Source organism: Tupaia chinensis, unplaced genomic scaffold (genome assembly GCF_000334495.1).
Source record: "Tupaia chinensis unplaced genomic scaffold, TupChi_1.0 Scaffold000057_1, whole genome shotgun sequence".
Taxonomy (NCBI): Eukaryota; Metazoa; Chordata; class Mammalia; order Scandentia; family Tupaiidae; genus Tupaia; species Tupaia belangeri.
The window spans coordinates 5,934,538-5,948,173 of record NW_006159515.1 but is presented as its reverse complement, the minus strand read 5'-3'; the positions used below and the strand labels follow the sequence as shown (position 1 = coordinate 5,948,173).

Genomic DNA, 13,636 nt, shown 5'->3' with positions numbered 1-13,636 from the left:
TCCTCCGTTCTCCTCTCAGGATCTTGGGCACGCATGCACATGTGCCCGGCGTGAGTTTAAGCCACCGGGTCTGGGACTTGAACCGCAGTCGGCCACATGGGAGTCCAGCGACATAGCCATTATGCTAACTGCTAGTCCCAGGAAAAGAAATGGTTCTTTTGGGAAAATTTGTTATCTTTTGCTTTTTCCTAACTGTTTCTTCTTTAAAAATCAGTGGAATTTCAGGGCAAGTGTTATTTTTATTTATTTATTTTTGAAGAGCTTTTTGCTGTAGGGCACATGTGCTCACTGGAAAGATAGAGAGAAACAGAAACAGAAAGTGAGAAATCACCCCCCAGGGGATGGCCACACCGCAATCCCTTCTCCTCCATTCTCCTCTCAGGATCTTGGGCATGCACGCACACGTGCCCGGCATGAGTTTAAGCCACCGCGTCCGGGACTCAAACAGCGGTCGATTGCATGGGAGTCCAGCGACATAGCCATTATGCCAACTGCTGGTCCCAGGGCTAGTGTTATTTTTTAAAATCCCTGAGAATAAACGGCAGCACAGAGAGGCTGTCCCAGACATGGAGACTGAGGACCATGTGTCTCAAGGCCTGGAACAAAGCTATGCACGAGGGAATACACAATCAGCAGTCACCATGTTAGAGACCAACGTGAGAAAATGAAACTGAGCCATAAACCCAAGAAGGGGTTTCAAGAGATAGACACATCTGTTAAAATAAGGGGCAGCAACTTTTATTTTTTTTGGAGAGGTTTTTGCTATAGGGCACGTGTGCTCGCCAGACAGACATTTTTGAAAGCAGATTAATCTGATTCTGACCTGGGCTAAGCAGGGAGCGCAGTGTGAGACCCACTGATTTCCACTAGGGGGCAGTGGTGCCTCGGCACACCAGCATGGATTTCATCCTACCACTTTGGGTCAGGGACAGCAGGGCCTCCTCCAGGAATAGTTAGGTGGCCCTGCTCAAATTTACATAATGTTCATTCTGTTCTTACTCCAACAAAAGTCTTAATCTAAAGCCTCTGAATCCTTTAAACACTCAGGGGCCAAGGATGAGAAGCTCCCCCTTAGGTTATCTGTTCTATTTGGATTTCATTAACCTTACTCTGGTTTACACATTTGCATTGCAGGAGGAGCTCAACTCAACAATGCTGACTCTCTACCTCTGTAAGCCTGTCCTCCTGCTCCACTGACACTACGCCAGAGGTGATGCAGATGTCAGAGGTCAGTCAGTCAGAGACATCATCACAGGAGGTGCTTCCATTTTGACAGCTGCCTTCAGCCTTTATGAAATCAAAATTCTTTTTACTTTTTTTCCTCTGGCTCACAATATAAATCCAGACAAATATTAAGATTTATGAGAAAATACACACACTCAGTGAATGACAAGGCATCTATCTTCTTGCTAAAAGAATTTGCCTTATATTAGAAGACCTAGTCTCCTAGCTATCTTAACTCACGGTGTACAACTTTGCTAACTGCAAATATTTACGCGAGGTGTCAAACCGATCAACGGCTACACGATGTACTGTTCATCCCTACCCCATTTTTACTGTGGAAGAGTTTGCACGTTCGGAGGTGGGTATCATGGAGAACACCACAACCTCATGTCTAGCTGTGTCTGAAGATCGTACCTGCTATGAAATACTGGCCAAAAACTGGGAAAACATACTTGGCTTGTGCATTCCACACATTTTAAAGTCTTCTCTGAGGACACTAAGAATGCCTGCCTTTAAAGGGCTGCTCTGCCAGGCTTTCCCAGTCCTGCATCCCCATCAACTGCAAGAAGCATCAACGACTGATTACTAGATTATAGTGTCAGACATCAAACACACCCTAATTTCAAAAATGCCAGCAAATGTGCAAAAACGTGTCTCAGAATCAAGGAGCAGTGCCTCACTCGGAGTCAGGATACGTGGGTTTATAAGGAAACATTTCATTTACCATCTGAGTCTACACCTTTCACGCATCCAAGTATATTTTACCCAATTTTAAAGATATACTATGCATGCTTAACAACTTAAAAAATATCAACTTTCATTCAGAGATCAACTCCTTCTTCATTTTTATATGAATTCGATATTATGTAAAAGAATTTACTGATCTCATTTCGTTTTCCTACTTGTGTTTCACAGATAGCAAAGAATTCCAGAGTTAAATGGGGCTCATGAGCCGTGTTTTCCAACCCCTCGTCCAGTGCTGCGGTGGCCTGGACAGTATCCCAGCGGGGCCTCGTCCAGTCTGTCTTCACACCTCCAGCTATAAGTGCCCACAGGAGCTTTACAGGCAGCTCCGCACACATCAGGGATGGGAACGCAGAAAGTCTTTCCCATACCGACCTGTCTGAAACGCAATTCTCTGCACCGCAACAGGCGGTGTTTTTCTCTAAGGTTTTTGCCATAGGTCTTATGTGCTCACAGAGAGACAAAGACAGTGACAAGGAAAGTGAGACATTGGGGGAGTGTATGTAGTTCACTGTAATTCCCTTCTCTTTAATCCTCCTCCTGGGATGTTGGGCACACGCACACAGGCCCGGCATGAGTTTCAAGCCATCGGATCTGGGACTTGAACTGTAGTCGGTCATGTGAGAGTCCAATGCCTTAAACACTCTGCCACCTGTTGGCTGACCCCCTTATCAGGTGATTTTAAACTACATCTGATTCTGACCTGGGCTAAGCAGGGAGCGCAGTGTGAGACCCACTGATTTCCACTAGGGGGCAGTGGTGCCTCGGCACACCAGCATGGATTTCATCCTACCACTTTGGGTCAGGGACAGCAGGGCCTCCTCCAGGAATAGTTAGGTGGCCCTGCTCAAATTTACATAATGTTCATTCTGTTCTTACTCCAACAAAAGTCTTAATCTAAAGCCTCTGAATCCTTTAAACACTCAGGGGCCAAGGATGAGAAGCTCCCCCTTAGGTTATCTGTTCTATTTGGATTTCATTAACCTTACTCTGGTTTACACATTTGCATTGCAGGAGGAGCTCAACTCAACAATGCTGACTCTCTACCTCTGTAAGCCTGTCCTCCTGCTCCACTGACACTACGCCAGAGGTGATGCAGATGTCAGAGGTCAGTCAGTCAGAGACATCATCACAGGAGGTGCTTCCATTTTGACAGCTGCCTTCAGCCTTTATGAAATCAAAATTCTTTTTACTTTTTTTCCTCTGGCTCACAATATAAATCCAGACAAATATTAAGATTTATGAGAAAATACACACACTCAGTGAATGACAAGGCATCTATCTTCTTGCTAAAAGAATTTGCCTTATATTAGAAGACCTAGTCTCCTAGCTATCTTAACTCACGGTGTACAACTTTGCTAACTGCAAATATTTACGCGAGGTGTCAAACCGATCAACGGCTACACGATGTACTGTTCATCCCTACCCCATTTTTACTGTGGAAGAGTTTGCACGTTCGGAGGTGGGTATCATGGAGAACACCACAACCTCATGTCTAGCTGTGTCTGAAGATCGTACCTGCTATGAAATACTGGCCAAAAACTGGGAAAACATACTTGGCTTGTGCATTCCACACATTTTAAAGTCTTCTCTGAGGACACTAAGAATGCCTGCCTTTAAAGGGCTGCTCTGCCAGGCTTTCCCAGTCCTGCATCCCCATCAACTGCAAGAAGCATCAACGACTGATTACTAGATTATAGTGTCAGACATCAAACACACCCTAATTTCAAAAATGCCAGCAAATGTGCAAAAACGTGTCTCAGAATCAAGGAGCAGTGCCTCACTCGGAGTCAGGATACGTGGGTTTATAAGGAAACATTTCATTTACCATCTGAGTCTACACCTTTCACGCATCCAAGTATATTTTACCCAATTTTAAAGATATACTATGCATGCTTAACAACTTAAAAAATATCAACTTTCATTCAGAGATCAACTCCTTCTTCATTTTTATATGAATTCGATATTATGTAAAAGAATTTACTGATCTCATTTCGTTTTCCTACTTGTGTTTCACAGATAGCAAAGAATTCCAGAGTTAAATGGGGCTCATGAGCCGTGTTTTCCAACCCCTCGTCCAGTGCTGCGGTGGCCTGGACAGTATCCCAGCGGGGCCTCGTCCAGTCTGTCTTCACACCTCCAGCTATAAGTGCCCACCGGAGCTTTACAGGCAGCTCCGCACCCATCAGGGATGGGAACGCAGAAAGTCTTTCCCATACCGACCTGTCTGAAACGCAATTCTCTGCACCGCAACAGGCGGTGTTTTTCTCTAAGGTTTTTGCCATAGGTCTTATGTGCTCACAGAGAGACAAAGACAGTGACAAGGAAAGTGAGACATTGGGGGAGTGTATGTAGTTCACTGTAATTCCCTTCTCTTTAATCCTCCTCCTGGGATGTTGGGCACACGCACACAGGCCCGGCATGAGTTTCAAGCCATCGGATCTGGGACTTGAACTGTAGTCGGTCATGTGAGAGTCCAATGCCTTAAACACTCTGCCACCTGTTGGCTGACCCCCTTATCAGGTGATTTTAAACTACCTATTACACTGAATTACATGAAATGCAGATTTTCTTTATATGCCCCGACATCTTGGCTGGCTTTAACGCCGTATCATACTAGTGAGAAATATAAATTATCATTCAAATGAATGTAATATGTGTCGAGAACATCACATAACATCAAAGTAAATACAAAGTGCTATCTTAGGTATTTTTTTGCAAATGTGTCACTTAAATACAAATATGCTTTGTGAAGTTTTCCCCTCATAAGCTAGTTTAATACTAATATTTTATATGGAGCTATCACTCTCAATTTCCCCCTACTGTGATTTATTTAACATATTCTACATGTAGCTATCATTCTTAATTTGTCTTTTCGACAAGAATCTCTTCTATGGTTACATGAGGGCAAGTTATGCTAAGCAGGTCAGAGTCTAAATGTTCTGAAGGTTTACTTTTCACATACCTGGACAATGACCCAAATGGCAAACATGCCCTTGAAGAGTGTTTTTCAAAAAGTGAAGCCTATTTGGCCACAGTGGGGTTTCTCATGTGCATTATCTGTATTATTACCCATCAAAATGTAAGAGCATCACAAAGACCCTGCTAGTTACACATACACACATGTGGTGTCCTTCCCCAGTCCCACTATGGACGGGTGACAGGGACAGCATGGAGCTGGTGCCTCAGGGCTCCACCAAACCAGGATGAACTTTGTTGTGGTCCTCTGCTGCCTCCTGCTGGTCTAGCTTAGGTTCAACAGATGTCTGGGGACTCTTTCTATTTTTATTCTTTTCTGAAACAAAATTATTTTAGTCTCTCTGACAGTGAGTGTGTGGTATATTGGTTGGCCCAACAAAAGGTATTGTATTCGTTGTCAAATAGGAATTTTTATTTTTTTTAGAGTTTTTGCTATAGGGCACGTGCACTTGCCAGAAAGACAGAGAGAGACATAGAGACAGAAAGCGAGAAATCATCCCCCGGGGGGAGGGCCACACCACAATCCCTTCTCCTCCGCTGTCCTCTCGGGATCTTGGGCATGCATACACACACACTGAGTGTGAGTTTAAGCCACCAGATCCAGGACTTGACCCGCAACTGACTACATGGGAGTCCAGCGACATAGCCATTACGCCAACTGCTGGTCCCAGTAAAATAGGGATTTTTAAAGAGACATATACCACACAGTTCCCATAACATACCTAAGGGCAGCCCTAAGTGAACATGCATGTATACATACATGCACAAGTTAACATGTTCATACATATGCACACACAGAATACACTCCTTTCTCTCTGTGGTTTTGGCTGAGATGATGATTTGGAGCTCAGAGAGCTGGTGGAGGGGAAGAATGAAGCCACCCAAAAGCATACTCCGGACTTGAGCGGGAAACAAGGACTGAGCTCCTGGAGAAGATGCTCTGGAGACACAGAGGCGAGCTGGGAGGAGCAGGAATTGCAGACACGTGGGAGAAGCTACAGGACTAGCTGCATACTGCCTGCTGGCAGCACCAGAACATGTGACTGAGGGCACTGTGCCGCTGAAAACCGACAACAGCAAAAACGAGAGGGTGAAAGAGAAGGGAGGGAGGAGGCTGGGTTCTCTGTGGGTAACAGGAAGAGAGGAAATCAACCGCGGTAGCAACAGGGCTTTGGCAGCAGCACACGACCAGCTGCCGTTCTCCGATTTAAGCCACCGAGGCAAACATGCACTCGCCGCGGAGGAGCTGCCACCTCGCCCGGCAGATCACGGTGATTATTCACGTCCTGGCCATTCGTCTTACTTCTGTTTGTTTTCTGTGTTTCCTAAATGGTTTTCTTTGGAGGTGGGGCCTTGGTCTGCTTATGAGTTTTTAAAGAGTGCTTCAAAGTCGAAACTGTGTTCAACTGATGTATTTCAACTGATAGCAAGGTAGTCTCTGTGTTACATAAACTAACCAGGCGAAGGGAGTCCAGGAGGCTTTGCCTATCACTGGGGACTGAATATCTGTTGCTAAAGAAGAAATGAAAACCGAAAATAACAAAAGTTCCCAGATTTGTTTCAAACCCTTGTCTGCAGAAACAGGGACAGCCCTGACCAGACAAGAGGTTGAAAGACCAAGCACTAAAGCCTTAATGCGTCCTTAATGTGCATCTGACAGCTCAGTGTTGAACTCAGAAGCAGCGCTGTGATGCAGTGTGTAGACCAACATCATATTGATTTAAATTTAGCCAGGATTTGATGGAGAGAACAACCCATGACATTCACCCCTGAAGGGTAGAGGACTGGGAGCCTGCTGGGTTTTGATCTCGCGGTCATCTTCCATTGAACTATTATCACTGTAAGGCGTCAGGGACACTGTCTTTACTCTTAGCCTGCATCCAAAGAGATATAAACATCACAATGAGTGGCATTCTTAAGATTAGAAATGATGGGGTGGTATTAATAACCATGTATTATAGACAGCTGAGATGAGAACAAGTGGTTGGATAAAACGATAACTAGCTATGCCATGCTTTAAGAGGAGGTGGGACACTTCGGAGAACACAACACTAACAGAAATGGGATGATTATAAATGGTCACATTAATTTTCTATGTGCTGCAAGGTTGGTATCGGTTAGGTTTGCAGCTTGAGAAACTCTTAAGAAGATGAAACACCTCAAATCCTAGAACAGCACATGATGCCTCATCCCCTCTGGTGACTGATGAAAGCAGACTGAAAACATGCTCCCATGTTTTGACAGAATCTCTACTGTGACGTTAGAAAGCCCCAAAGTTAGGAAGGCGAGATGAACAAGAGGTCTTGGTTTGCAAGTGAAGCGGCCTCGTAAGCAGACTTTGACCTGATTAAATCTTACCATTGTCTACAGAAATCCCAAGCACACTTGATATCTTTCTCACACTGAAAACACAGAAAAAGTCACTTTGTTACTGGATGCTTTTCCACACCCTCACAAATCGATTCACGGGCTTTATGTTTTCACAGCAGTGTGGGCTTAACACACACTCGGAACCGGAATGTCAGAATGTGGATGCTTGATCAATTACACGCACGGGATCAGGAGGGGAGAAAGGAATCTATCCCAGAGGTTTCTGGGAGGTGCAGGGGAAAATCAACCAGAAGTTGACGACAGGATCGCGTTTGAAAGGCTGAGAATGTTTGGTTACTGAGCCTGCCGAATTTCGTCTGGGGAAGGGGCCGGGGGCCTAGCCCTCGGAGGTTTGGTGCCGTAGTTGACCGTGCTCCACATTGTGTCACTCCCGGAGGTTGAGGACTCTCCTCCTAGGAAGGGAACCGTGCCCTGAGCTCTCCGTCCTACTTGCTTGGAGCTGGAAGAAAAATCAAGTTGGTGAAGTGCATTGGTGTGGCCCGGGGCTCTCCCCTCTGAGACGGCACGTGAGTTGGCTGGCTGTTACGATGGTATGCCATGGGACTTACTGTGGTTAAAAGTGAGAGAGTTATCCAGGCTGCCCAGCTGCTGCAATCTGGCATGCATCATTCCTGTTCTGTTACGGGAAACAGGCAAGGTCTGAGATTTTCGATCATGAACTATGGGTCCCAACCCCTCCTGGTTCCTGCAACATGAGTGAAATGGGATAGAAGCAAAAGTTAGACGTGTTACACCGCAGCGAGACGGGGAGCGTTAGTGAAGCCAGGACACGGCACGAAGGAGACAGACCACGCGCTGACCGGGCGCGGCGGAGCAGCCGGAGACACAGACGGGCAGCTCTCACAGCTCACAGCAAAGCTCCGGGCCACGCAGAAGCCAAACAAGCCAAAGCAGAGGCCTCTTCGCTTTTAGAAAATCTTTAGAGAGTGACTTTTAAAAAGTGAGCATCACTCCAATGCGGCAGTAAAGATTAGTGTTCTGACAACTGTCAAAACGTCACTCATCTCTTTACTTATGTTCTGAAAGAGCAAAACTGCATTTATGATTTTTTTAAAATTGAAAAATGCCTTGGAAGAAACAGAGAACAAACATGCAGTGGGAAGGGATTCTATGAGGCAGTCTTAGCACCTTTGTTCTTACCCAAGCAGGAAGGAGAAGAGCCACACACTTTGTTAACTTGTCAGCAGTCAAGTAGAGAAAATAGAAAAGTGATCTGGGTTAGCAATAAACGGCTAACGTCCTCCTGAGCACCATCACCAGAGAAGATGAAATGAGCCCACTGGAATGAGCCCTGTCCCCGTCCCAGAGCCAACCATGCCCTCACGGTGTTACTGTGTGCAGGGGAACAGGGACATGCACAGACTCTCCTCGGCGGCATGCGGCTGGTGATTTCAAAGGGACAACGAGAAGGCAGTGTTCAGACACCGGGCCCCCGTGGCGGGCAGACACTGACAAGGTTCACATCCTAGTTTGGGGTCGTTCCACATGCAGCAGAGACCATGGCCATGTCCGTGGAAAGCAGGCATCTCTCCACAGCGCGTGAAACAGGGACACCACGTCCACTCCCGCTTCCTCCGCCCATCCACTCTCAGCACGGTCCACAACTTTCTATGCAAGTATCTACAGGGTGTCCGTGGGGTCAGCAGATCTTCCTCCAAAAGTTACATTTATATCCGCGGAAAAAAGGAAGTCAACCAATTTCACAAAACCCAATGCTAAAATATTTCATTGGGATAGAGATCTTCAGCGTCCCACATCCACCATTTTAAGCTCTGAGGCATTTATCGAATGAAATGCCATCTCGTGAGGTACGTGACAGCAAAGGGTGTGAAGCTCCCTCAGGGCAATGCATTTCGGTTCCAAATTATATAGCATTTTCTCATTTTCAGGGGACAGAGGGAATAAGTCAAGGTGGGAGATATTACTGGGATAAGAACGCCCTGTACATACTTGCATTTGGTACTCAGAATCGCAAACACAGAAATTACTGTTGTGATAAAAAATAGCAGTTAAGGTTAGTGAACTGTCAGTGCTATCACATTTCAATTAAAAATAGAAAATATTAGGAAGAGAAAAATGCAAAATATTTTCTCAAGACTTCCTTCTTAAAAGAAGGGCACATAAAACGTAATTCTTAACATAAAATGGAATTCTGGAAAGTTCTCAAATATCCCCAAAAGAGAACAACATTAACACAAAAATAAAATCTTCACACTCAACTAGTAAGTTCACTGAAACTCTCTGTACTGTTTCACTGCTTTAAAACAGAAGTACAGCTACGTGAAACAAATCTCGATTACAACTAGATCTTAACAGCATTTCTTAAAACATTAATATAAGTTTACTCATAATTAAACTGTTAAAAAATAGCGACAGTAGAAAAATGTGGTACTTAGACAGAGACCCCATAGACACACTCCCACGGGATGGGTCACAACACAGACAGCCCAAACGCAGACGTACTAAAGGTTGCAGGGCAGGCAGGAGAGAGGACGGAGCAATGAAAGGTGTGCTTGAGCAAACAGCCACACGTAATCCACGAGTTTCTGGAAGCGCTCCTCAACTCAGGGGAGTGTGGCCCAGGACAGGGCAGTGGGCAGTGTGACACTCGATAGAGAGTTCTGGTCACTTGAAAACATGGGACACTTACGGATTAGTCATAATAAGAGGAGAAAAGGCTCCAAATCCATTTTAGATTATTGAAGTCCACAAAATGTAGACTGCAAACTTTTCATTGAAAAAGGAGAGTGATTAGATGAGAAATGAGTGTCCCTGTAGTTGGGAGTAGAGTTGTTATAGAAGACCACGGGAGGTGAAACAGAGGAAGAGAAATCAAAGGAGAAAACGCACGAAGGACAACGGGGGGTGCGGGGGGAGAAAGAGGAGATTAAAAAAAAAAAGTGGAACAACAGGCCACTGAAGAAAATCTCTCCAGGACACGTGCATGAGACAAAATAAGACAGAAGGACTGCAGGGCTGCAGACGACAGGTGCGACCAGACCCCGTGGTGGCAATCCAAAGGCCACCAACCGTCATCATGGCTGCTCTGTGACTCCCACATGCCAATCACTCGACAACCATCCCGACACATTCAGCTCCAAGCAGTACTGGAATGACTCATTCAAACGAAAGGGCACGGTACCTGGCTATGTATCGCTTCCCCATGTACTGGAACTGGTGCAGGCAGACTCTGTGGATGAGACAGAGAACGTTAACGCCCACATGCTGTTTTACTTACCCCTTACAAGAACACGCTCGGTAAGCACTGAGGTCTATCACTAGTCCTTACTCACAGTTTTCGGAGAAAACTATTAGCCTGTAATGGAGCCCTGTACTGGGAGGCTGTCGCCTCTATGGTAGCTGGTGGGGACAACATGGGACCAATGCCCACAGCCAATAAACTCGTCTATTGAGTTCAGGCTGGGAGACTTACTCCAAGGCAGTGTGCCTTGGAAACCACGCTGGAAACCTATTATACAGTTCGGATTTGCTTCTTCATCCTCATTTGAATCTATGGAAGAAACTCTATTCCAGCTCAAGTGTAGAGACTGATCCCCTATCTGTCTATCTGTTCAAGTGTGTGTGTGTGTGTGTGTGTGTGTGTTTTAAATATATTGGGTCATCAGAAAAGTCATGACATGGGTTTTCTATGCAAAAATGCATCATGACTTTTCTGATGACTCAATATATCCACATTAATTTTTTAAAAGACAAATATTTAAGAAAAGGTAGTTAAAACTACCTTTTAGTGAGTCCCTCAGGTGATGGATCCCATTTCACTACATGATCGCTCTCCTGCGACTCAGCAGAGGGAGAGACTGATCATGACCTATGAAGCGAGCCCTTCCTGGAGAGCAGGGTCCACCGTCTCATACCTGTAATTCCAAAATGCGCAAAGCCTTGAAAACTACATTTCCATTTAAATTTGGGCAAATACATTTGGCACTGCAAATTGATCTGAACATAAAGCTATTTATAGTTATATTTTACCCAGTTTTGTGATGAATAACAGTGCTATGGAAATTTATTTACTGCAGAACTAATGAGTTTGAATAAGGGAGCCTGCCTGAACCAGCATGGCTTATTATGGTACATAATTTACATATACTTTTTCAGAAATAAAAACAATTTTGATTTTTTTTGAGAGGTTTTTGCTATAGAGCACATGTGCTCACCAGACAGAGAGAGAGAGAGAGACAGAGAGACAGAAAGCAAGAAATCACCCCCTAGGGGGGATGGCCATGCCACAATCCCTTCTCCTCCGTTCTCCTCTTGGGATCTTAGGCACACACGCACACTCGCCCAGCGTGAGTTTTAAGCCATTGAGTCCGGGACGTGAACCGCGGTCTACTACGTGGGAGTCCAGCCACATAGCCATTACGCTAACTGCTGGTCCCAACAATTTTGATTTTTGGAAAATCATCTGGTTTCAGCAGGTTTGGATAAGGGGTTATATATGGATTCATGTTTCTGAAAGTGAAAAAATGAAAGGAAATAAAGAACATAACATTTAAGATATACAATGGGATAATACAGATATTGTGTACAATTTCACTTTTTGGGGGGAGAGATTTTTGCTATAGGATGTGTGTACTCACTGGAGAGACAAAGAGAGGCAGAGAGAGAGAATGGAGAACTAACCCCCCAGGGGGTGGCCACACTACAATCCCTTCTCCCCTATTCTCTTCTTGGGATTCTGAGCACACACGTATATGTACCAGGCATGAGTTTCAAGCCACCGGGTCTAGGCCTTGAACTATTGTCAGCCATGTGACAATTCAGCACCTTAAGCCCTATGCCACCTGCTGGTACCTTATCATGCATTTTTAAGTTAAAGCATTTTTTTTTCTGAGTTTCTGCATTTGGCGAAATTAGATTCAATTTAGAAAATATGCATCTATTCAATGCAGCTAATAAATCTTGTGCTATTTTATTAAAGTGACTTACATATTTAAGCAGTTAATTCTCATCTATAACAACCACATATCCACAATAATTTAAGGCTGGCCACTGTTCACAAGATCATAGTCTTGAAATCAGATGTTGGGACCAGGTTCAGGGGAAAGAGCTTGAGGAGTAAATCGGGACATCATCTATGAAACAGATAGTGTAATGGTCACGTTGTTAAGACTCCCTCTCGTGGACCTTGGTTAGAGTCCCGGATCCAGCAGCTTAAAACTCACACTGTGCGCATGTGCCCAAAACCCAAGAGAAGAGAATGGAGAAAGGACCGCGGCATGACCATCCCCACTTGTCCAATTCTGGGGACGAGGGTGTGATTTCTTGATTTTTGTTTCTCTCTCTCTGTCTCTCTGGTGAGCACACACACCCTATAGCAAAAATCTCTCTTAAAAAAAAAAGCCAAAAAAACCCCCCAAAAAATAGAGTATTATCCACACTTCTTAATTACCCAGGTAAACACGAGTGGCAATGAGCAAGAACAAAACTACTCACTCAGATATTGTAAAAAAATCCATAAGTTCAGACGTTGAAGCCTTGTTCCAATACGTGAACAAAGCATCTAGAAAATAAAGACTTGGTCAGAATCACAAGATATATTGGGTGCATTATAAAAATCACTTGTTAGGACAATGGGAAGATACCTTGGAGTGTGGGCTTCCAACCTTCCCCTGCGCCGTTACAGTGGTAAACCACAATGGCTAGTCTACACTGGATAACATACACGACAGGCTTATAGGATTTAAAGGGGCTACTTTAACTCTGACCACTCCAACTTCAATTTCCCCAAACATCATCTAGCACTATAGTACAATACAATGTTTATTTAGCTTATATATAATGAGCTCTTAAATAGAGAATTCTACAAACCCCGGTGAGCATATAATCAAAAATTGGGCTTTCTCATTTTCTACTACAGGATGCCCCTTGAACAGGGAATTTGATGAAAATTTTTGCATACTACACACACAGTTTTGCCCTTTGAGTTTCAACGAAACAACATAGCTCGGAGTTGTCGCCAACTTTTCCAAGCAGCATGATCTTCCTCTCTGTGGATGTATCACAAGGGGCCTAACCTACTGATAAACACTGCAATTTTTTTCCCTGACCTTTTGCTATAATTATGCTCTGATGAACATCCTTTGTACATGGGCCTTTGCGTGCACATCGAACTACATCTACAGGACAGATGCTCGAAGGTAAACTAACTGTATCAGATGTATGCCCACTGCAATCTCTGTATGAATCCTTAACTGTTTAGCACTACACAAAGTGCCCTAGTTTTAGGTAAACATGTCTATATTCTTATTTTTACACTGAGGTTAGGAAATATCGGAAG

General features: G+C 44.5%; 1 protein-coding gene across 15 annotated transcripts in view; it reads right to left on the bottom strand.

Annotated features, from left to right (window-relative positions):
* The window catches only part of DOCK9 (dedicator of cytokinesis 9), a 275,356-nt gene that overhangs the window by 62,813 nt on the left and 198,907 nt on the right, over positions 1-13,636 (bottom strand). For 6 of the 15 annotated variants that reach the window (XM_027776290.1, XM_027776293.1, XM_027776296.1 and 3 more), the window contains 3 exons: positions 12,793-12,859; positions 10,481-10,528; positions 7,306-7,349 (listed from right to left, as the gene is read on the bottom strand). In XM_027776290.1, coding sequence (XP_027632091.1) covers positions 7,306-7,349; positions 10,481-10,528; positions 12,793-12,859 — 159 coding nt within the window. Of the gene's footprint in view, positions 1-7,305; positions 7,350-7,886; positions 8,024-10,480; positions 10,529-12,792; positions 12,860-13,636 lie in introns of all 15 variants that reach the window. The other 9 variants (XM_027776287.1, XM_027776288.1, XM_027776265.1 and 6 more) reach the window with 2 other exon arrangements.